The 24,667-nt window shown below is 41.2% G+C and overlaps 1 protein-coding gene across 5 annotated transcripts in view; it reads right to left on the minus strand.

Annotated features, from left to right (window-relative positions):
- cobll1b (cordon-bleu WH2 repeat protein-like 1b) overlaps positions 1 to 24,434 on the minus strand; it is a 34,246-nt gene extending 9,812 nt beyond the window's left edge. The window contains exons 1-5 of one of the 5 annotated variants that reach the window (XM_035773341.2): positions 24,284 to 24,434; positions 23,351 to 23,434; positions 2,619 to 2,816; positions 480 to 687; positions 102 to 327 (exon numbers count right to left, since the gene is read on the minus strand). In XM_035773341.2, the coding sequence (XP_035629234.1) occupies positions 102 to 327; positions 480 to 687; positions 2,619 to 2,816; positions 23,351 to 23,412 (694 nt within the window). In that variant the 5' untranslated portion in view covers positions 23,413 to 23,434; positions 24,284 to 24,434. Of the gene's footprint in view, positions 1 to 101; positions 328 to 479; positions 688 to 2,618; positions 2,817 to 7,516; positions 8,018 to 23,350; positions 23,435 to 23,648; positions 24,153 to 24,283 lie in introns of those variants that run through there. The other 4 variants (XM_035773340.2, XM_035773342.2, XM_035773344.2 and 1 more) reach the window with 4 other exon arrangements.
- Between the last annotated feature and the right edge of the window lie 233 nt (positions 24,435 to 24,667).

The raw sequence follows: 24,667 nt of genomic DNA on the forward strand, positions 1-24,667 counted from the left end.
CAAGATTTGGCTCTGAGTGCCGAGATTAGTTCAGAATGTATGGCAATTATTCAGATGGATGAATGTTTCGAAGGCTGATAGTTTTAATGAGAAGCCCTTACCTTTTGTGTCCCTTGCATAAACCTCCCTTATTGCAAAATCATTGAGAGAACAGGTCAAATCCAAAGGATCCTCAGATTGGGCATCTCTCAATAAAAGTGTGCTCTGTTGGTCAAATTCACATTTCTCACAAATAGCTGGTAAGAGGTCTTCAAGGGGGACTCGAGGGCTGACTCTTAGTATAGTCTTCTGGGTCTTTTTATAGTTTATTACCAGACGGACAGTTGCCTGAAGAGTCAAAGCAATTAGATTATCAGACCTCATGACTATCCTCATTAAAAACTGCCAGAAAAACATAGATCTATCATTTCATATAGACATTACAAGATAAAGCAATTATTTTAACTAGGGCATTTCTACCACAGATGTCTCAACTGTACCTCCGGCATCTGAGGACCAGGCTTCTTACTCTTTTCCTCCATTCCTTTGGGCTTGAGCAAAACCTTCTCTGCCTCTAGGGCCCCGATCAAAGCGTTGGGTTTGAACTTGATGTGGTTTCTGTTGGTGGTGACGAGCTCTATAGTGTGGCCTGATGGGTTCAGGTGGTACTTGGCACAAAGCATGACTAACAAATCCATCATAGGCTTGCTGAAAAACACAAAAAAGGTTAGTAGTAATAATCGCCCAAGCTAAGGATCAAAGGCTGTGTGTATCGAGAAAACTGAACTTTTGTGTGGGAATTGCAAATGCCAAGGAGAAACTACTCTCACGAAAGTAGATGCTAATCACAGAAGACTTCTACACTCTACGTAATAATAATGCATTATTACACTAGTTTTTCACAGTGATAAAGCTTTGCACAAGGAGCTGTCAGTTTGTGCTACACACACAACCGTTGGTGATGTGGAAAACCATTTAGCAACAGCATCTACACAAAGCTATGCAGCAGTTTCCAAATTCCAGTCTCTGGAAATATAATACCAAAAAGTTTAATCCTTATCATAATGAGTTCACTGTGCTCTGTAAAATAAAAGAGGGTGAAGAATTTGATGCTTAATCCAGTTATATTAAAAAGTTGGTCTTGATTAAAGCTAGAGAGGGCAAGGGGCACAATGTACCAATGGAGTATTTGAGTCTTGCAAAAATAGAAGAATGATATCTTGAGTAAACTTTGGTGATGGCGAGTGAAGAGTGTGGGCCTGTAGTTTCATACCAGGACACAAAGTCCTTGTTCTGAAAAACAACAAAGCCCTTTGACTGTGAGATATTAATCTCATGTTTGTCTGATTAGTTTTGGTCTCAGCTGAATTGGTGTGGATGAGAGTTTCATCGTCCAGACTTCATAAGACTAACTTTCATGAAATGTGTGTGCAGGGGGCCTGTAGCAAATTACACAGTCTACATGTTTTAATCTTAGCTAATTCTCTAAAGTCTAAGATGGGGGTTAAGTGTGTCCTATATATAGGAGATATAAGTTCAGGAAGTGTGTCCTATATATAGGAGATATAAGTTCAGGAAATATATATATATTTTTTTTACACATATTTAAACCATAAAATGTGATTACTGGGCCTAAAACGTAAATAACATTATTAAACCTTAGCAAGTGGAAAGGAATCAGCCACATCATAAAACTTTTTTTTTGCAATTAATGGTGCAAGTACTGTTAACCAAAACCACAGCTTTTACAGCACCACCTACAATATCTGACTCAGAGAGATAGGACATTACATTAGAGCATTGGAAAGATGATGTAATGGTAGGATGTGCAGTACTCATATACCATTTTATACTGAATAAAAAAAATAAACGTAACATGCAACAATTTCAAAGATTGTACTGAGTGACAATTCATAGAAGGAAACCAGTCAATTTAAATGAAATCATTAGGCCCTAATCTATGGATTTCGCATGACTGGGAAGGGGCAGAGCCATGGGTGGTCCTGGCATGGTAACACGTGGCCTGCAGTTGAGAGGCCGGTTGGATGTATTGCTAAATTCTCTAAAACAACATTGGGAGGTGGCTTATGGTAGAGACAGGAACATGCAACTCTTTGGCAACTGCTCTGTTGGACATTCCTGCAGTCAGCATGCCAATTGCATGCTCCCACTCAACTTGAGACATCTGTGGCATTGTGTTGACAAAACTGCACATTTTAGAGTGGCCTTTTATTCTCCCCAGCACAAGGCACACCTGTGTAATGATCATTGCTGTTCTTGATACGCCTGTCAGGAGGATGGAATATCTTAGCAAAGGAGAAATGGTCACTAACAGGGTTGTAAACAAATTTGTTCACAAAACTTGAGAGAAATAAGCTTTCTGTGCATATAGAACATCTCCGAACATGGTTGCCTTGCGTTTATATTTTTGTTCTGACGCTCAAAATACATTTAGATCACGCTTCATCTTGGAATCATGGGGATGTCTTTGAGGTCATTTTCAAGGAGGGAAAGTTGGGAGCACTTGGTTGGTGTTTAGTCACAGTGGGACACTTCCTTTATTTCTTTAGTGCACTACTTTTGACCAGGGTCTATAGGCACTAAATAGGTGCCATGTGGGACTTAAGCCCAAGTCTCACCTGCCATGTACAGTGGCCGTCTTCTCCACGCCACCTGGTAGAACCACAACCAGAGTCAGGTCCTGTTCAAGTAGGTTCTCCTTCTGGTCCATGGTCATCAGAGGATATCCTGATACAGAGTGTCTCTGGGAGAGGCCTGCACCTTCCAGGCCCTTCACTGATACTGGGGGAGAGGGTGCCTTGCTTTTGGTTGACACTCTGTCAGTAGGAAAAGGGACAAGATGAGCCTCACACGATAATATTAAAACACAATATTAATCAGCCTGTTACAGTCTAAAAACAATATGGTAGTATTTCACTGGTATGAATATACATCTTTCCCTGATGGTATCCATAGAAATAAGAAGCATTGAACAGGTAGAAAAAGAGAAGGACTCTGGGTAATTTTTGTCACGAAAATAATCCTAACCGTTCGCAATAGATCTAAAAACTACATTTCATGAGACATGATTCTGTTATTGCATAAAACAAATCTGGTTACACATAACACTGCATTATATAGCATGAAAGGAATCCTTTCTTCCCAACTTAAAGTAAGCAGCTATTAGATGAAAGCGTTTGAGGCTCCATTTGCAAACAAGTCACAAGACACAAGTGCAGTGATTTGTCCATTGGGCCTGAGGACGGTGAGGTGAAAGGTTAACCCATGTGAAACAGAAACCAAAAAAAAAGGTGGAGCACAGTGATGAAAGTTTCTGTTCCTCTGAACTGTTCTCTAAAATGTCTCTCTCTACAGGTGTCTTTTAAAACCCATCAGTCTCCCCTTTAAAAATCACCGAATCAGCAATATTACCATCAAATCAAATTGTATTCGTCACATGCGCCGAATACAACAGGTATTACTGACTAGCCTTCTTCCAAACGATACAGAGTAAAAGTGGCATCTGCTGTGTGGTGTGTACAACTGGATAGAAAAATGTCGGACCGTCTGTCAGAAGACGTGTGTGGCCAATCCTTACTATTATACTAATTACACCATCATCATTATAACTGACTGGGCCTAACTGGGGAGAGTGGAATCATGGGGCGGCAGGGTAGCCTAGTGGTTTGAGAGTTGGACTAGTAACCGGAAGGTTGCAAGTTCAAACCCCCGAGCTGACAAGGTACAGCCCCGTTCTGCCCCTGAACAGGCAGTTAATCCACTGTTCTTAGGCCGTTATTGAAAATAAGAATTTGTTCTTAACTGACTTGCCTAGTTAAGTAAAATCAAATATGGCCGATTTTTCTTTTTCTTTAGGTCGGATTGAAAATGTTTCTCACTGTACAGACAGATCCGCTCTAACCTGACTGCGACAGCTAACCCATCAGCCAAAGCAAACATGCACGCGTTTTAAAACAGACAAATCTCCTGATAAGATGTCAGACACTTTGTCCTTCAGAGGGATACTGCACATTACAGTATGAGAAACTGGCAGTGAAATGCAGTATACATGATGCGTCACTAAAACAATCTATAAATTAAAGTTGTCATTAATTATTCAAGGTGTTATTCAGTGGGGAGTAACACAATTGACTAAGCTGCGTGACCTGTAGTGTATGTGATTTCTTCAGAGGTCACCACTTACTCTGAAAAAAAAAGAGACATTTTTGCAATGTCTTAACTTGATGGGCCCAGGCCCACTAAGCCCCGACTTGAAATTAATATTTGTTCCTTCAAGGGAGTTCCATTCTCAAATATTCCATGGTTCTAATCATGTAAATCACACCAGTAAGCCCCCACCTTCATTCACAATAGTTGCACAATGATGCAATTAAAAGTAATTTAACTGCTTTAGATTTGAACAAAGAGTGGGACTTGTGCGTCCAGAAGCATTAGGCAGGGAAGACAAAGTGTTAAATTACAGTTATATTCAACACACAGACAAAAACTAGTCTAGAACCACCAGAAATGTCCATGAATAGCCTTGTGACTAAATATGTCAACAGACGCCCCCAGCTAAAACAGACAGACTACTGTGGTCCACACCAGGCTAGGGTACAAAGTCCAGATTTCATGGCTCTAAAAGTTTGTTTGGCAATGCGATTATGGGAATGAGCTACACTCTCCCTATGTAAATGTTATACCATTCGTCGAAATTATGCCAAGATTTACTTACTTTCCACAGAGAGGAAACAACATTTAAAGTGGCATGTCTACAAATTACAACAATGACACTTTAATAGACTCTGGAAACAAAAAAAGCAGGTGCCAATATAACCAATAGAATAATACAAATACTAGTCAAAAAGTCCTCAAAAGACAAACAGAATATTGTTGGGTTTATAAAACAGCCTAGCTTTTCTCAGGAGCCGTATCCAGAGGAGGCAGAGACAAAAAGGACTGTTTTCCTCATCCAAGCCCATGTTTCTGCAGCAGCAGTCTCTGCCAGACAGTGAGGTGACTGGTGAATGATGATAGACGGAGGAGACATGTTGCAGCTTGACCCGTCTAAGCCTACATTTACCCCTAAGTGTTTCCCTGCATATAGGAGGTCTGGTGTGCATAAACAAACCCATTCGCAACCAGGGAACATGCTGATTGGTCAATAGACAGGAGGAAATGACTCATTTGGTGCCTTTGTTTTCTGTGTCTTTTATTGATCACAGGCTTGATACAGCTGATCCTGTGTACCAGAGTGTATCCTGTGTATGTATACCAGCGGCGGCTGGTGGGAGGAACTATAGGAGGACAGGCTCATTGTAATGGCTGGAACGGAATATATTGAACGGAGGCAAACGTGGTTTCCATTTGTTTGATACTGTTCCATTATTTTATTCCAGCCATTACAATGAGCCTGTTCTTCTATAGCTCCTCCCACCAGCCTCTACTGATGCATAGAGTGTAAGATACAGCCTATAGATTGATTCATTACCACTAAGTACACAAAAGGGTTCTTTGGCTGTCCCCATAGGAGAACCATTTTTGGTTCCCGGTAGAACACTTTTGGGTTCCAGGTAGAACCCTCTGTGGAAAGAGTTCTACCTGGAACCAAAAAGGGTTCTTCAGAGAGTGACATCCGGCAAACCCTTTTAGGTTCTAGATAGCAACTTTCTTTTCTAAGAGTGTAACCTTGGTAGACAAGTCGAACTAGGCCTACTATACTTATGGACTTGCCAGTTGCCAGACTGTATCAGAACACACACAATAGTTGTGTGAACTCTGGGGTACCATTGCCAGCCATCAGTTACTGTTAGTCTGGTACCAACAATTGATGAATCACTACAGTAGTGTGAAATATGAAAACAGATGTAGAGTGAAATCAGCCTCTAATGTTTTTGCTCACACCTGGTACTGCGCAAATGTGCAACGCAGCTGCAGGAAGGTCCGCATTCAGTCTACCTAAAGCAGACAATAACTAAATACATCCAGACGGCACACAAGAAGCCATATTGCATTTTCATAATCCTACAGTTAGATTAGCATCAAAGGCATGTGGCCTGTTCCTTCCATTATTGTCTGACGATGCACAAATAGGACTACAGCTCAAAGGCATAATATCCAGATACTGCTACAGACTTTCATATACCTGAGATGCCTTCGTGTGTGTGCATATGAGAGAGTGAGACAGACCGAAACAACAGTCCATAGAAGTTCAACAGTAATGACTACGGTGTCTCCAAATCAATCCACAGACGTTGTTATAGTGTCGTACCTTTGATGGCTACTTCCGGTTCTTTGTTAGGGCAAACATAATTAACTAACCTATAAAACAAGTATTGCAATATCAAATCGCTGGCATCAGGGAGGCTGCTACTCGCTCCTCTGAATGAATAAGCCGAAGGGGCTGGGAAGCAGGCAACCTGCTCAAGCCTACTCGCTGGCCTGTATTAAATACGTTCGGTTTTGATTGTTACCATTTTTAAACCAGTCATATCCTGACATGCCATTCTTATATTTGTTTTGAACCAATAAGGAAGGCACAAATAACATCACCACAAGGGCTGTCTAAATTCCTTACATTCCAATGGACATGTTTGCAGCTGGATCATAGGCATGTTCCTGTGAAAGACAGTTTCAGCCTCTTCCATGAAATTCTTTCATAATCAATGGGAAACCCTGAGGGGAAAAGTAAATATTTGATGGGGGGGAAAACAGATTGTTTATGCTTCTGACTGACAAGAGTGTTCTTGGAGTTGCCAAGCTGAAGTTGCCAAGCTGTAGTTATGTTCAGTGAATACATGGAATTATTTTACTGAGAGTTGATGCATAAAGATTAGGAAGCCTTCCCGCTGTTGAAGTCTCTTACCGGCTGTGTAGCCTAAAAAAAAAGGTCCCTTGGGGAAAGGTAGGTTCATGAACAAAGCGACAAACAAAGTGGCTATGCAAACAAGCCTTCCTGCTCTCCTCTGGACAACACCCTGTGTATTTTAAGAAGCGAGAGTGCAACAATGCATACCACCACCAACGTCCACACCAATTTTTTTTCCATTTTTTATTTTTATTGCCTTGCCTGAGTAATCTACTGTACCGGCCCTCACACATACAGGGTTAACAGAAACTCTACTGTACACTCCCACAAAACCATTGAATCCAAGCAAACTACAACCAGTAAACTAGCTACTCAAACCAACGGGTCTTACAACATTCTTGTATGACAGTGCAAGCAACATGGCCCACATTGTCTTGTCTGAAGTTATTACCCAGGCATGTACTTTCAAGAATCGTAGCAGTAATACACAAGTGTAGATAATCCTAAAACTGGAGGCATGTACACCCACCATGTTCCCCTTCAACACTGTCTTAGGGAAGAAACAATGCAACAAAAGTTAGACAGGGTGCTCTAGGAAGTAGAGCAAAACTAGAGTGCTTCAAGTCCACCTGTACTTTATTTTCAAATGCTGGCTACAGGTTTGAACATTACACATTCGTCCTAGAACAGATCCTCTCCTCCAATCATTAACCTGTAACGCCTTCTTACCTCTTGGCCTCCGTGTTGAATTCTCCCCTCTTAAAGACCTGCCATCTCCACTGCGTTCAAAGACAGACTCCGCTATGCTAGGACTGTTGGAGCAGAGGAGACCGGGCCTACCTTAATGCCCCGCCCAGGCGGTGACATCAGAAAATCTGTAGTCTCCTGTACTTCAAATCCCTTCACACAGTGGGCCCCCTCAGTCAGTCGGTCGCAGAAATCTCTTAAGCCCGGTGTATCGGTAGAGCTTCAGTTCAGTGAGTGAGTGAACTCCCCCACCTTCAGTAATAAGCAAAGGGCTAAATCAGCTTTACTTTACCTCCCTGCACACTGCGCTAGAGCCGTGAACCTGTGGGCAGGGCGGTGAAACAACACAGCCCTGCCATCAATCACATTCACAGCGAGTTTATCAACTTCCTCTCATATCCTCCAGTCCAAACCACACTGTGTCCGCTAGCAATCTGTCCGCCTCCTTGAGCCTGGCTACAATAGCATGCCTGGGACGCTTTTCCAACACTTCATTCAATCAGGTGTTACTTTATATGTGTTTGCCATTCATTATCCCAAACACAGCCCACTCTGAAATCACATCAGCAGCTCTGTGTGTATCTTACTCCCATGAACAAACCTGCCAACGAATGAGATTACACGCCTGCTCAGATGTTTCTAGGGTGCTCTAGTTGCTGAGACGAGGGTTTGGAACAGATTCCCTGTAAGCTAATCTTATAAATCACTTCTGGATGATTGCTTTCTGATGACTTCTGATAAACATATCCTTATAGACGACAACAGACTTTGCCTCAAGCCTCTGATTTGTATTGATTTGCATAGGGCTGTTGAGATTGACATGATTAAATCAGCCTAATCTAAGATAACGTACCTACAGTAGCGGCATTACCTTAGTATTATACATCTGATGAATCCACAAGTCTCCATTCGGAATACACTTTATTGTTTACAACGTCTGATCAACATTTCTTTAAATGAATCCAGCATGTCTGGTTTTGGTTTAAATCAGAAATAGTAAAATAGCATTAGAGAAGTCAATCTTAAAACAGAAAAGAGGTTGTTGCAGGGTGCCTGGGAAGCTAGGTCAAATGATGTGATCTAAGTGACGTTGTTCATTACAGTAGTGGTTACTACAGATGTCGGATCTTAATTTGGCCCATTTCGGCGCAGTAGGGAAATAATCCTACAGCAGGAGGATTTGAATATCTAAAGAAATATTTAGAAATCCCAGCCAGGGGGCACCTCGAAGCGGTGTTTGTATACAATGCAGTACTGTAGCTACATACATTGTATCTTAGACTGCAGGTCCACTAGGGCGCCAGTTCAAGTAGCCTACTGTATGTAGTCTACATGCAGGCTTCACAAGAGAAGCGCTGATTCTTATGTGGATTATAATAAATGTACATATTTGTAGGGGGTAGATGTATTTTTGTTAAGAGAAAATATATATATTTTTTTATCAATAATTTGTGTGTTCAAGGCAAGAAAAAACTGAATAAATGATGTGTCCTCACAAATATGCCAGAGTCGGCATGGGTTCCAATCTCAAGCTCAATTAAATAATCTTTTAATAAGCTTAAATGCATAAAACATCTTGATAGCTTTATGAAATTAAATATTAAAGCGACACAATACAGGATGACTTCAAATGCCGGCATCAAACTGAAAAGTACAGTAGGCCTACGCTATTGTAGTCAGTGCATAACAGCTAAGCAATGGAAATCTCACCTATGTAAGGGTCATCCACTCCCAAGACCATAACAACAGTGCATTCCGAAAGTATTCAGACCCCTTCCCTTTTTCCACTTGATGAAACAGCCATATTTTTGTAAATGTATAAAAATAAACAAATTCCTTTACATAACCATTCAGACTCTTTGCTATGAGACTCGAAATTGAGCTCAGGTACATCCCGTTTGCATTAATCATCCTTGAGATGTTTCTAAAACATGATTGGAGTCCAACGGTGGTAAATTTAATTGACATGATTTGGAAAGGCACAAACCTGTCAATATAAAATGATCCTATAGTTGACCGTGCATGTCAGAGCAAAAACCAAGCCATGAGCTTGGACAGAGAGCTCCAGAGAGCGACAGGATTGTGTCAATGCACAGATCTGGGAGAGTACCAAAACATTTCTGCTGCATTGAAGGTCCCCAAGAACACAGTGGCCTCCATCATTCTTAAATGGAAGAAGTTTGGAACCACCAAGACTCTTCCTAGAGCTGGCCGCCCGGCCAAACTGAGCAATCGGGGGAGAAGAGCCTTGTTCAGGGAGGTGACCAAGAACCTGATGGTCACTGACAGAGCTCCAGAGTTCCTATGTGGAAATGGAGGATCCTTCCAGAAGGACAAAGATCTCTGCAGCATTCCACCAATCAGGGCTTTATTGTAAACTGGGAGAATAGTCAGGATCGAGGGAAAGATGAACGGCGCAATGTACAGAGAGATCCTTGATGAAAACCTGCTCCAGAGCGCTCACGACCTCATACTGGGGCGAAGGTTCACCTTCCAACAGGACAACGACCCTAAGCACACAGCCCAGACAAAGCAGGAGTGGCTTCGGGACAAGTCTCTGAATGTCCTTGAGTGGCCCGGACTTGAACCCGATCAAACATCTCTGGAGACACCTGACAACAGCTGTGCAGCGACGTTCCCCACCCAACCTGACAGAGCTTGAGAGGATCTGCAGAGAAGAATGGTAGAAACTCCAAATACAAATGTTCCAAGCTTGTAGCGTCATACCCAAAACTCGAGGCTGTAATCGCTGCCAAAGGTGCTTCAACAAAGTACTGAGAAAAGGGTCTGAATACTTTTACTTATTTTTAGATTTTTTTGCAAATGTATTAAAAATACATTTTTTTCTTTGTTATTATGGAATATTGTGTGTAGATTAATGGAGAAGAAGGCTGTACCATAACAAAATGTGGAAAAAGTCAAGGGGTCTGAATACTTTCTGTATTCACTATATACACACACACACCGTAAAAATCACGGGCTGCGTTTTTTGGCTTTAAAAATCAGTTGCTCTTTTATGCGACATTACGCTCCATTCCATAGGCTACCTCACTATTCTCAATTTCATCTCGTCTTTGTGATATTATAGGCCTGTGTGCAATTCGTTTTTATAGCCTACTGTAGCCTAAGGTTTAGCTTACTGTACGGCTGCATTTCGGATAATAATAATAATAATAATAATATATGCCATTTAGCAGACGCTTTTATCCAAAGCGACTTACAGTCATGTGTGCATACATTCTACACTTGACACGTGTTGTATGTCGTCGTGGAGACCAATATCCATCTTGTGTTAAGCTATATAAAACAACGATTGTTGATGTGTATTGATGCATCTCAGATTTTTTAGATTTTTTTAATGTATTTAAAGATTGCAGTAATTGGACCTATAGGCCTACAGTGGGTTATTTATTGATATTCTGTCTGGTGCTTTTAACATTTGAGGGAGCGAGAGCTGGCACTGGTCCGAATGACTCAACTGCCCCGCATGGAAAGAAAAAAGAACTCTGGGTTTTCAGGCTCATTTGAATTTCCTGATGCTGAACTTTTCGGCGACAAAACAGTGATCAAATTAAGATCTGACATCTGTATGTAGCTGAGCATTCTGCCTGATTAGGTCTACTGTACAGGCCGGTGATGAAATAGTGAGTGTTAACTAATGGAGTCTGTCAGAACTTATTATAGGGTGTCCAATCTAAACCGCATCTTTTTACCAACGGGTAAACATTTTCAATTGTGTAGATAATCCTCTAAGAAAACAAATGGTCTAAACCTCATGTCTCTATCATAATCTGTTAAAAAACGAGCGTCTCTGTGAAATGTTAACAGATCACTGAGCGTATACCAAGCCATTTATTTTCAAAGCCTTTTTACATTTCATTCAGCTCGTGTTGTTAATTTTGCAACCCGAGGAAACAACTTTGAAGACGGCGACCACAAAATGTAAAATCCTCAAAAGTTATGAGAAACCTGCACCCCTTTGTCAACACAGCTAGGTGCTTATTGTCGGATGTATTAGGTTACAAAGTGCAACTTTTTGGACCTACTGTTAATGACACGTGAGACAGACCCCCACCGACCGATTCAGAACATAGATAATTATAATTGTCTTGGAAAAGTGTATTTCATAACGTAAGTGAAACGTCATCAACAAAGCGTGTTTTCACCCACTCTCACCCTACGTATTACTAACCCCAGCACCTTACCAAGGCCCGATTTAATAGCCTCCTGCTTTCCAATGCTTTACTCGCACAGCTACTCAGCACATAATAGATGTTGGACTATTCAACAGGTATATGAGGAAAGGCAAGCTAAACTCAGAAGAATAGATCAGGATTTACAGCACCAATATGCAGGTTGGTGTTAGATTCTTTCTTTTTTTTCTTTTTTCTTTTTACAGAGGAACATTATCTATAATCAACATTTTTCAGTTCCATACTACTTGATAATGTCAGGAATGACATGCAGGTTGAAACATGACCTGAAAGTCAGGGCTCAGAGATGCTGCCTTTTACCGTCTATTACACAGTACTTAAAGTAGTTTTAACAGTCCTGTGTTGTATTTTGTTTGCTAAATCATAGTGGTTGTAAATGGAACAATCTACGCAAGAGGTCACCCACCGTCTGCCCATTGAATATGCAACAAAAAAAAGCAGGAAGCTACAGTTTGACCTTGGGTAGTCAGCGTACAATGGACTCAACTAAATGTCCTACATTTTACAATGAGAGTGCCAGATCAACATAGGTTCAACTACGTAAAAGTCTTCTCCTGCACCCTCTGCCCTACTATGTACTATAGATGTCCCCTTCCCTGGTTCTTTCACTTAAAATAAGAGAACTAGGTGCTTGTTACAGTACAATGATCAAGTGTCACACAGTTCATGCTCCAAGTGTAACAAACAGAGGAATCTCTACTGAAACACATGATCTTAGTATACTTCCTCTGTACATACTCTTTTGCCTTTGGAGTTTGTCCTTCATTCAACAGAAAAGCCCTATCAGACGATAAGGGACGACTTGTGGTTGGAGGCATTAGTGGGTGGGAATCGGAGCGACAGGGATTGGGGGTTGGGTTGCAGAGAAGGGAAATCCCTGTGGAAAGACAAAACACAGGACCAGGGACACAGCTGGTAATTTGGTGAGAGGTTGCTCACAGTAAACACAAGCTGTTTAGAGAAGGTCTGGAAAGGCCATTACTCCAGGAGCTGTGTGGGACGGATGGCAGGAGATTAAAAAAAATAAAAGGAAAAAAAAGAAACTATGAGAACTCCCCACTTCCTATGTGTATACCTTATTATTTTAGGCAAAACAAAACAATTTTCCCATAACATGTCCATATGCAGGCTTTTCACACCCTTATTTAGACAACTGTATCCAGGGGGCAATATTAACTCCAGAGTGGCTTAGCATTAATATACAGTATGTTATAACCTTCTGTTATGAATCGCCTTATTTCACTTCAGTAACATTGGGCACATCCCAAATGGCACCAAATGTTCCTATATAGTGCACCACTGGTCAAAAAGTAGTATACTATAAACGGCACCTAGCCGTTCCTTATGAGACTATAGTACATTATATCCTTCTTAATACCACTGGGACTCCAGCTGGTAGTAAGTTAGTCAGCCAGTCTGTCAATCAAAGAGATTCCAGATCATTCTGGGTGATCCTTGAATTCCATGTCCATGACACTACATAACGTTACAGAAGAGATCAACCTTGTCTGACCTGTTCTCTCCCCACACCTTATTTCAAAGGTCATATATGCTTCTACCAGAACTTTCTCAGTATAGGCAAGTAACTTGGCCCAGTAAAGACAGGGTGAACATCTGCCAAGCATTAAGATAAGAAAACGACAAGTAATATGTTCCTGTCCATGTGTATGTTTAAATCCATTGCTTTTGGAGTGATAAGAGCTGAAATTAGGAGCAGTTAGCGCCTGGAACTATTTACAGTGCATTCAGAAAGTATTTCAGACCCCTTCCCTTGTTCCACATTTTGTTACGTTACAGCCTTATTCTACAATGGATTTTAAAAATTATAATCCTCATCCATCTACAGAAAACAAGTTTGGAAATCTTTGCAAGTTAAAAAATAAAAAGAAATGAAATACCTTATTTACATAAGTATTCAGGCCCTGTAAAACGGCGCAGGAAGTTTTATCCAATTGTGCTATTATGTGGGGGTTTTTGCGTTATTTGTCATTTATTTTGTACATAATGTTTCTGCTACCGTATCTTACGGCAAAAAAGACCTTCTGGATATCAGGACACAGATCACTCACCTCGGATTCGAGATTTTTTCTGTAACAAGGACGACACACAAGACATTCTCCAAACACCCCACAGGGCCGACATCCCCGTTATTTGCAAGAGGAAGCGACGCAGGTACAGAGGACAAAGATGCCTGATCAGGACCCAGAGAAGGCGACTGGGAAAGCTGCTGTAACCGTCAATACTACCCGCCAACGTGTAATCACTGGACAATAAATTAGACGAGGTACGATCACAAATATCCTACCAACGGGACATCAAAAACGTTATATCCTATGTTTCACGGAATCATGGCTGAATGATGACATGGATATTCAGCTAATGGGGGGGTCTGTGCATATTTGTAAACAACAGTTGGTGCACGAAATCTAAGGAAGTCTCTAGATTTTGCTCGCCTGAAGTAGATTATATTGCGATGAATTGCAGGCCACACTACTTGCCTAGAGAGTTTTCAGCTATACTTTCGTGGCTGTTTATTTACCACCACGGACAGATGTTGGCACTAAGACCACACTCAGTCAGCTGTATAAGGAAATAAGCAAAGAGGAAACCACTCACCCAGAGGCGGCACTCCTAGTGGCCAGAGACTTTAATGCAGGGGAACTTAAATCAGTTCTACCACATTTCTATCAACATGTTAAATGTGCAACCAGAGGGAAAAAAATTCTAGATCACCTGTACTCCACACACAGAGATGCGTACAAAGCTCTCCCTTGCCAACCATTTGGTAAATCTGACCACAACTCCATCCTCCTGATTCCTGATTACAAGCAAAAATTAAAGCAGGAAGCACCAGTGACTCGGTCTATAAAAAAAAAAGTGGTCAGATGAAGCAGATGCTATCACAGACTGGAACATGTTCCGGGATTCTTACGATGGCATTGAGGAGTACATTACATCAGTCACTGGCTATATCAATAAGTGCATCGAGGACGCCCCCCCGCCCTACAGTGACTATACGTACATAACCCAACCAGAAGCCATGGATTACAGGCAACATTCGCACCGAGCTAAAGGGTAGAGTTGCCGCTTTCAAGGTATGGGACTTTAACCCGGAAGCTTACAAGAAATCCTGCTATGCCCTCCGTCGAACCATCAAACAGGCAAAGCGCCAATACAGGGCTAAGATTGAGTCATATTACACCGGCTCCGACACTCGTCTTATGTGGCAGGGCTCCGACCCGTAGCACTCGCATCCGTAGCCATGCTTTGAAAGGTTGGTAATGGCTCACATCAATCAACACTATTATCCCAGAAACCCTAGACCCACTCCAATTTGCATACCGCCCAAACAGATCCACAGATGATGCAATCTCTTTTGCACTTCACACTTCCCTTTCCCACCTGGACAAAAGGAACACTTATGTGAGAATACTATTAATTGATTACAGCTCAGCATTCAACACCATAGTACCCTCAATGCTCATCACTAAGCTAAGGAACCTGGGACTAAACACCTCCCTCTGCAACTGAATCCTGCACTTCCTGATGGGCTGCCCCCAGGTGGTGGGGGTAGGTAGCAACACATCTGCCACACTGATTTGCAACACTGGAGCTCCCCAGGGGTGAGTGCTCAGTCCCCTCCCGTACTCCCTGTTCACCCACGACTGCATGGCCAGGCACAACTCCAACACCATCATTAAGTTTGCAGATGACACAACAGTGGTAGGCCTGATCACCGACAACGACGAGACAGCCTATAGGGAGGAGGTCAGAGACCTGGCCGGGTGGTGCCAGAATAACAACCTATCCCTCAACGTAACCAAGACTAATGAGATGATTGTGGACTACAGGAAAAGGAGCACTGAGCACGCCCCCATTCTCATCAACGGGTCTGTAGTGGAGCAGGTTGAGAGCTTCAAGTTCCTCGATGTCCATATCAACAACAAACTAGAATGGTCAAAACACACCAAGACAGTCGTGAAGAGGGCACAACAAAGCCTATTCCCCCTAAGGAAACTAAAAATATTTGGCATGGGTCCTGAGATCCTCAAAATGTTCTACACCTGCAACGTCGAGAGCATCCTGACTGGTTGTATCACTGCCTGGTACGGCAATTGCTCGGCCTCTGACCGCAAGGCACTACAGAGGGTAGTGCGTATGGCCCAGTACATCCCTGGGGCTAAGCTGCCTGCCATCCAGGACCTCTACACCAGGCGGTGTCAGAGGAAGGCACTAAAAATTGTCAAAGACCCAGCCACAGACTGTTCTCTCTACTACCGCATGGCAAGTGGTACCGGCGTGCCAAGTCTAGGACAAAAAGGCTTCTCAACAGTTTTTACCCCCAAGCAATAAGACTCCTGAACAGCTAAGCAAATGGCTACCTGGACTATTTGTATTGTGTGACCCCCCCCCACCCCTCTTTTTACACTGCTGCTACTCTCTGTTTATCATATATGCATAGTCACTTTAACTATACATTCATGTACATACTACCTCAATTGGGCCGACCAACCAGTGCTCCCGCACATTGGCTAACCGGGCTATCTGCATTGTGTCCCGCCACCTACCACCCCCTCCTTTACGCTACTGCTACTCTCTGTTCATCATATATGCATAGTCACTTTAACCATATCTACATGTACATACTACCTCAAATAGCCTGACTAACCGGTGTCTGTATGTAGCCTCGCTACTTTTATAGCTTCGCTACTGTATATAGCCTGTCTTTTTACTGTTGTTTTATTTATTTACTTACCTATTGTTCACCTAACACCTTTTTTGCACTATTGGCTAGAGTCTGTAAGTAAGCATTTCACTGTAACTATTCTGTTGTATTCGGCGCACATGACAAATAAACTTTGATTTGCTATGAAACTCAAAATTGAGCTCAGGTGCATCCTGTTTCCATTGATCATCCCTGAGATGTTTCTACAACTTAATTGGAGTCCACCTGTAGTGGAACTGAAAAGAGCTGTGCAGCAACACTCCCCATCCAACCTGACAGAGCTTGAGAGAAACTGCCCAAATACAGGTGTGCCAAGCTTTTAGGGTCATATCCAAGAAGACTCGAAAGGTGCTTCAACAAAGTACTGAGCAAAGGTTCTGAATAATTATGATTATATTATAATTATATTATGTGATGTTTAAATAATAATTATACACTTGCAAAACAATCTTGAAACCTTTTTTTGTTTTTTCATGATGGGGTATTGTGGGTAGATTGATAAGGGGGAAAACACCATTTAAAATCAATTTTAGAATAAGGCTGTAATGTAACAATGTCTAAAAAGTAAAGGGGTCTGAATATTATCTGAATGCACTGTAAACCCATCAAATACACGTAACGCTTCAGCTGCCTACACTCCTAGAAAAAAAAGTGCCATCTAGAACCGAAAAAGTTTTTTTCCGCCTGTCCCCATAGGAAAACCCTTTTTGGTTCATGGCATAACCTTTTGGGGTTCCATTTAGGACCATTTTCAATAAGGGTTCTACATGGGACCCAAGAGTTCTTCCTGGAACCAAACACAGTTTTATCTGGTCCCAAAAAGGGGACTCCTATGGGGATAGTCTAAGAACTCTTTTGGAACCCTTTTTTCTAAGAGTGTATATAAAATGTGTACGCTACTGAAAAAGAGGAACAAGTTTGTCCTTTCTGTGAGGTCAACATTTACATAAAAATGCAGGAGAAGAGAGCGCTTTTCCCCTTCGAGTCATAATTATAATATATATAATCAGACTGCATTCATTCTTTTATGAGACAATGCTGCATTGTCTATACAGGACTGTTTATCAAAGAAGCATTAGCCTGTTGCTCTGCGGTCTCCCCTGATGCTCATCACATGCACTGGAGCTTTACAAAATGTCAAAGGCCCAAGAGGAATCGTTAACTACAATCTTGCTTTGTGATTACAGTTTTCCATGTAAAAGACACAAGAGGAAATCCAAAAATAAAATGACACATGGGCCACAGTGCCATAAACTAGCATTCGTTATGAAAGATACATATTTCTCAAATTTGTAACCATCAGGTTAACGGCTGCGAAATGTCTGCTTCTGTGACATATTCAATATACCGAATGAACAACTGGTAAATGATAATGTGCGCGAGAATAGCGCCATCTAGAGATTTGCTACACATACTTTTATTCAACCCTGTCCTTCTATTTTTCGCTGACCTTTTTAACACAAAAGGCTCTGTTATGAAGGTGGATGGTAGGTGGAAGAGTACACAACAGAGACAAAGCACAGGCCAAGACTTCATACACACCATTGACCATTGGTATTGTCCAGGCACTATGACGCCATTTGCACAGAGCTATTGCGTGGAATCTGTGTCGAATACGTGCTCTCTCTGGTAATAAAACCGAGCACATAAATTCCTGCAATAGCCAAGCCTACCAATTCATTTGGCGAAATTTTAACATATAGTTGACTGATTTTGTATACTAACCCAGTACAACTCTAGGAATAAGCGCTCATTGGTATTTACGGTCAGTGCGTTGGCTTCAACTGCACAACAAAGACAACCCATTATTCCCTGTTCTCTGGATGATGGCCACTGTCTGTTTTAGCTCTCTGAGGCATAAAGCATCCCATCCACAAGACATAAAAGCCTCTGTATTCCCAAGACCTGACGGGCTTAGCAAACACAAGCTTGTCTTAATAAGGTCTCAATGACATTTTTTGTTAGAAGAAGTTTTCATTTTCCCACTGGCCAAATGCAGTGATTTTGCCTCTCCTTTACATGTAATGCTGTTGCTATGAGTGGTGTGGGTGACCTCTGGAATGCTACTGACCTCTTCACTGAAACTACAAACAACAAGGCCTGTGTGATATCTGTATCTACTCTATTGAATCTGGCAAACAGTATTGTAATGTGATGAACAACATTGTACAAATGTATAATAAGAATAATAAGAATAATCGCACAAATGCTGTATCAAAACGCAGTATATACTATTCTGTATTGAAAATGTATTTCGAAATGTGTTCATTTTCATGTAAGTTCATCGCATTTAGTGAGGGAATGACACCTGCTGTCCTCTATTGGCTTTCAGAGTTTTGTGACCGTGTTTTGTGTTTAATTTGTAACCTACAGTAGTTCCTGGCCCAATTGGAAACTCTTTTCCTGGCTGAACAGAGGCTTTTACCCCTCAGGAAAGTTAAGGGGAAAATGTTGCAAATGCTAGAACTCTGAGGGTTTTTGTCTATGCTATCATAACCTTACATTAGTAGCTATATTACCCTTTAACGCATCCAGTGAAGATCTCATTTGCCAAGGTCTAGACTTATAACACTTCTGTTTGTAGAGGCTCAACTATTTGGATGTTTCTGTTTTAGGTCTTCTTCTGTTCTGAGTTGAAACTTTGCAGGAGTATAAAAGGATTGGGGCTCTGCAAATATTTGGACAATTAATTAAGCTCACAATAGCACTAATCAAAGTGGTTTGAAATGGCAAATTTCGATTTTAAAATTGCAGTACTAGTTTCACAAGTTCCTCTCCTCACAGCGAACACGTTAGCCTCGAAGACCTATAACTTCTACCATGGAAAACATGGGTGTGCAGTAGCTCGTTATAAGGGCGTACTGCTGTCAGTATGCTAAATTCTGGCGGTATAACACAAAATATGGTTATAGGGCAGTAACTTTGACCCCAATGATTTCAGCTTGCAGCTATATTTTCCTAATATTGATCTGTTGTAGAATTCAGCCCATCCCTCTCGCCATAGCTTTCAACCAGTTTGATTAGTGCTACTGTGAGCTTAATTAATTGTCCAAAATATTTGCAGAGACCCAATCCATTTATACTCCTGCAAAGTTTCAACTCAGAACAGAAGACCTAAAATAGAAACGTCCAAATAGTTGAGCCTCTACAATGTGCAACAGTGTTTTCATTTGCCAGGGTCGAGACTTACGATATCTTCAGTGGATGCAGTTAAATGGGAATAAAGCTACTGAATTCAAATGCAGCTGTGCCCTTGAACTGCTAAAGTGTCTGGAAACAGCTGCGGGGATTCACAATACCTATACCAATTCCATGCTCGGCTCCACTCCGAGGGAAGCCTGCAATGTGAGATCATGGTGAAAAAAAAGGTGTCTCTCAAGTTTGACATTTCCTGCATTTCAGGAAAGTTCTCCTGCAACAGGGTGATACAAATCAAGATCCTACATTTGGATAGGCCTGTACAGCCTTCAGAGAGTATTCACACCCCTAGACTTTCTCCACATTTTGATGTGTTACAAAGTGGGATTAAAATGGATTTGTCACTTTTTTTTGTCAACAATCTGCACAAAATACTATTTCATGTCAAAGTGGAAGAAATGTTTTATTTATTATTGTAATTAATGGATAAAAATAAAACACTAATATATCTTGATTATATAAGTATTCAACCCCCTGGGTCAATACATGTTAGGATCACCTTTGGCAGTGATTACAGCTGTGTCTTTCTGGGTAAGTCTAAGAGCTTTGCACACCTGGATTGTACAGTATTTGTACAATACAATATATATATTTTTTTATTGTCATGCTCTGTCACATTGGTTGTTGATCATTGCTTGACAGTCATTAAGTCTTGCCATAGATTTTTATACAGATTTAAGTCAAAACTGTAACTCGGCTCCTCAGGAACCTTCAATTTTGTGCGTACTCTAGTGCATATTTGGCCTTGTGTTTTAGGTTATTGTCCTGCTGAAAGGTGAATTTGTCTTGCAGTGTCTGGTGGAAAGCAGACTGAACCAGGTTTTCCTCTCGGATTTTGCCTGTGCTTAGCTCTATTCCATTTATTTTTATCCTAAAAAAAAACTCCCCAGTCCTTGTTGAGGACAGGCATACATATAACGCTGTTCTTGAAAATATGAAGTGGTACTCAGTGAGGTGTTGTGTTGGATTTGCCCCAAACATAATGCTTTGTATTCAGGACAAAAAGTTAAACTTCTTTGCCACATTTTTTGAAGTATTCACTTGGTGCCTTATTGCCAACAGGATGCATATTCTGGAATATTTGTTTTTTGTACAGCCTTAATTCTTTTCGCTCTGTCATTTAGGTTAGTATTGTGGATGAACTACAATGTTGTTGATCCATCCTCAGTTCTCTCCTATCACAACCACTCAACTCTGTTTTAAAAATCAACATTGGCCTCATTGTGAAATCCCTGAGCGTTTTCCTTCCGCTACGGCAACTGATTTAGGAAGGGTGCCTGTATCTTCGTAGTGACTAGATGTATTGATACACCATCCAAAGTGTAAAAATAATAACCGCATCATGCTCAAAGGGGATATTAAGTGTCTGCTTTCTTTTACCCATCTGCCAATAAGTGCCCTTCATAACAAACCATAGGAAAACCTCAGTGGTCTTTGTGGTTGAATCTCTGCTCGACTGAGGTACCTTACAGATAATTGTATGTGTGGGGTACAGAGATGGAGTAGTCATCTCTGTACCCCACTCTATGTGCAATAAACACTATTATTGCAGATAGAGGGAGTCCATGAAACCTACGTGATTTGCTAAGCACATTTTTACTCCTGAACACATTTAGGCTCGTCATAACAAAAGAGTTGAATACTTATCGACTCGAGACATTTTAGCTTTTAATTTTCAATCCATTTGTAAACATTTCTAAAAACATAATTCCGCTGACATTTTGGGTTATCGGTGACGCAATATCTCAAATGAATCAATTAATTGAATTGAATTCGGGCTGTAACACAACACCACGTGGAAAAAGGGGTATGACTACTTCCTGAAGGCACTGCATGTGCCGCTCTACTCAGAAATGCAAGGTTGCCAAGCGAAGGATTTCAAAATGAGAGACCAGATGTCATTGCAAACAGATGCTGTGGTGGCAAAATGATGCTGTCTTTTAGCAGACATTAAGTCACTTTTCCAACGGCCAAAGCAGAACTAGACATACAATTATTTAGTTGAGTCTAATTTGGAAAATCCTCACGTGAATATCACTGTGTTCATAGAGCTATGCATGTTTGTGTGCACTACAAACTGCCACCCTTGGACAAGGGCCTGTGTTTTGGAAGGGTCTGTAAGCAGGATAACAAATGTAGCATGGCGTGAAGGGCCACATGATGTCTCCACAAGTCATTGCACTTGAAAAGCGGGGTGAATTTTCAGAAGCAGTTGTGGCTCAAAGTATGAGAAGCCACAAATAAAACCGGCACACATGTATCCACCCCCCACACACACACACACACACACACACAACAGCTCATGGAGAGTGGCTTTCATTTCCAAATAACAGACAAACCACAGACTGAATTGGGTAGTCTGCTACTCTAGAAAGCCAGAGATGGGCTATGCTACCAAATTACACAATTCTACAATGACATATCAAAAGGGTCATGCTGACACTACAGCACTTAATCCAATAGATTACTGTGTGGTTATGTGGAGTTCGTGATAAGCACCTATCCCAAAAAATACCACTGGTGGTAAAACAAAAATGATCCATGAGGAGAGGTCTAAATGTGTATTTTGCCTAATATTGAATATCAAATAAACAAGAGTCAACGAGGAGCTCTTTAAAAGTGTTATGACTGTGACCGTGTGGAATTTCCCATTTATTTGGTTCAAGACCGGTTGCTTGAAGGTGATGTCAGCTGACCGTATTCCAGTTGGTCAGAGGCGTTTGCTCTTAAAAAACTTGGGAGTGAGTTTTCCAAAGTTCTTTGCAAGTTTTTTTTTAGAAAGTCACTGCTCACTCCCTTGGCATGCAACGCAGGCCTGCAGATTTATTGAGATTTTAATTAGGAATGAGATGCAGAATTTAAGGGTTTAATAGCAATCCATGTGAAGTTTCCATTTCTCCACAGATGTGGAGTTTTCCATATTGAGACTGAAATATGAGGATATATCTATGAGATCATCCCATCCATACAATTATTGACCAAAAGACTTCAGAATATAAATAAATAACCAGATGTTGATTATAATGCACATGAGATGCACACTGGTTTTTCCTCCAAAATGCTTCCCATGACCCCAACATGTGGTCAAGGCAATTTCTCAGAACAACTCAGAAGGCAGGAAATGAGTGGAGTTCAAAGGTTACTGAAATGTCTGCAACAACTGTTACTTCAGTTACTGACTACATTTACTCAATCTAGCCGATATATCCCCTCTGGTTGTGGACTATTAAATGAGTCAAACCCTTTGTCTTAGACATGCAATTATGTCATTCAATTGCAATTTGCTTGCAACATGTGTCTAGAAAATGTATTGCAACATTGTCTTTGTGTGCGTGGGGGGTAGATAATGGCATTGAAGGGATGGAATCCCAGTGGAGCTTTGTAAAAGGTTTGAACTGAATAAGGGTTTGGAATGACATAAGACACCATGGGCTACAAAAGTCCCATATTTTCCAACTGATGTCATCTCAAGAATTCCACCATAAATGATCTAATATACACATTTTTTTAAGTGTCATAATCAATCTAAGCATTTTAGAACACCTCCAAGTAATGGTTACAATTCTATCCTGAAGTGAACAATAATGTAGTAGACTACAGCTAAGAAAAACTGACAGCTGACAGTTCTCACACAGGAACCCTCTGACCTAGCACCCATAATGCATCCACATACTGTACCTAGAGCCAGAGAGTCGTCGTCGAGTTCCTTGGGACCCATTTTCTTCCATGTCTAGCTGCATAGGTTTAACTAAATCCCTCGGACTAATGAAAGGCAAGAAAAACACACAATTATTCATATTTCATAACAAAAAAATGCACAGATTTACATCTAGAGCTGTCCCAAACGACCGAGTGCCTGCTGCGGATGGGCGAGCCCCTATTAACAATGAAGTCATAGTTTCGCCGGATAACTTTTCCCAGACTTACAAAGTGTTACAGACATTAAAGTACAATTTCATTAAGATCATTCTCTTACCATGAATGGCCCTGCCCCTCCGAGCAGCTGTCAACTTTCATCAGTCTTTATTAGGGATTCAAAAAATTACTTATACCGTACAAAATATACCGTAGACTTTTCATTCGTTCAGTGATCCATTAGGCTACTCTGCGTTCTTGTGAATTCTGGAACTCCCACTTTTACCTCCAACTCTTGGATCAAAACAAGTCACTGCTCTGTTCCAATACGCCGCCAGCACAACCCAGTCTTTCCCGTTTAGCCAGCAGTCAACATATCAAAGTTGTGACACAATGCTACGGATGCCAAGTTCTCCGTCGAATGCACAACAACTAAAAAATACAAATAAATCGGCGTCCAAACGTAGGCCTATGGGTACTGTAGATGCTTTGCACGACGACGACTCAGCGTGCAAATAGCCTTTCGTGGGGCGTCGAATACCTTACTGCCCTAGTTTTCCTCCCAGCGGTGATTGATTTCATCTCTCCATCCCAGAAGGAATAGGCTACAAACGTTTCGCTTTTGTATTCATTTAAAGCAGCATGTTGGAAATATTGGAAATATGTACACTGAGTGCTAAAAAAAACCCCATTAAGAACAGCGGATAATCTGCTCTTTCCAAGGAAGACTGACCATGTAAAAGCTATGATACTTACTGATGTCACTTCAATCAGTGTAGATAAAGTGGAGGGGACAGGTTAAAGAAGGACGTTTAAGTCTTGGTAACGAGTGTGTATGTGTGCTACTCAGAGGGTGAACGGGAAAGACAAAATATTTAAGTGCATCAATATTTTGTTCACTAAATCTATGTGAAACTTGATTGAAGGAGCCAATTCGTATGACTTTCATTGGTATTTTCAACATCTGAAATGAACAATTCGCGTTTTTTTCCAACACTTTCTCTGTCTGCCAATGCGCTTGCTCAACTAAAAATGGTATCTGTCTCATCAACAAACAAAAAAATTGTCACTCGAACAAAATAATTCTGAGTTAAGTTGATCTAATATTTTGTCATTTAGAAAAAGTTATATATACCATTA

This window comes from Oncorhynchus keta, chromosome 7 (genome assembly GCF_023373465.1).
Source record: "Oncorhynchus keta strain PuntledgeMale-10-30-2019 chromosome 7, Oket_V2, whole genome shotgun sequence".
In the NCBI taxonomy this organism is placed as follows: Eukaryota; Metazoa; Chordata; class Actinopteri; order Salmoniformes; family Salmonidae; genus Oncorhynchus; species Oncorhynchus keta.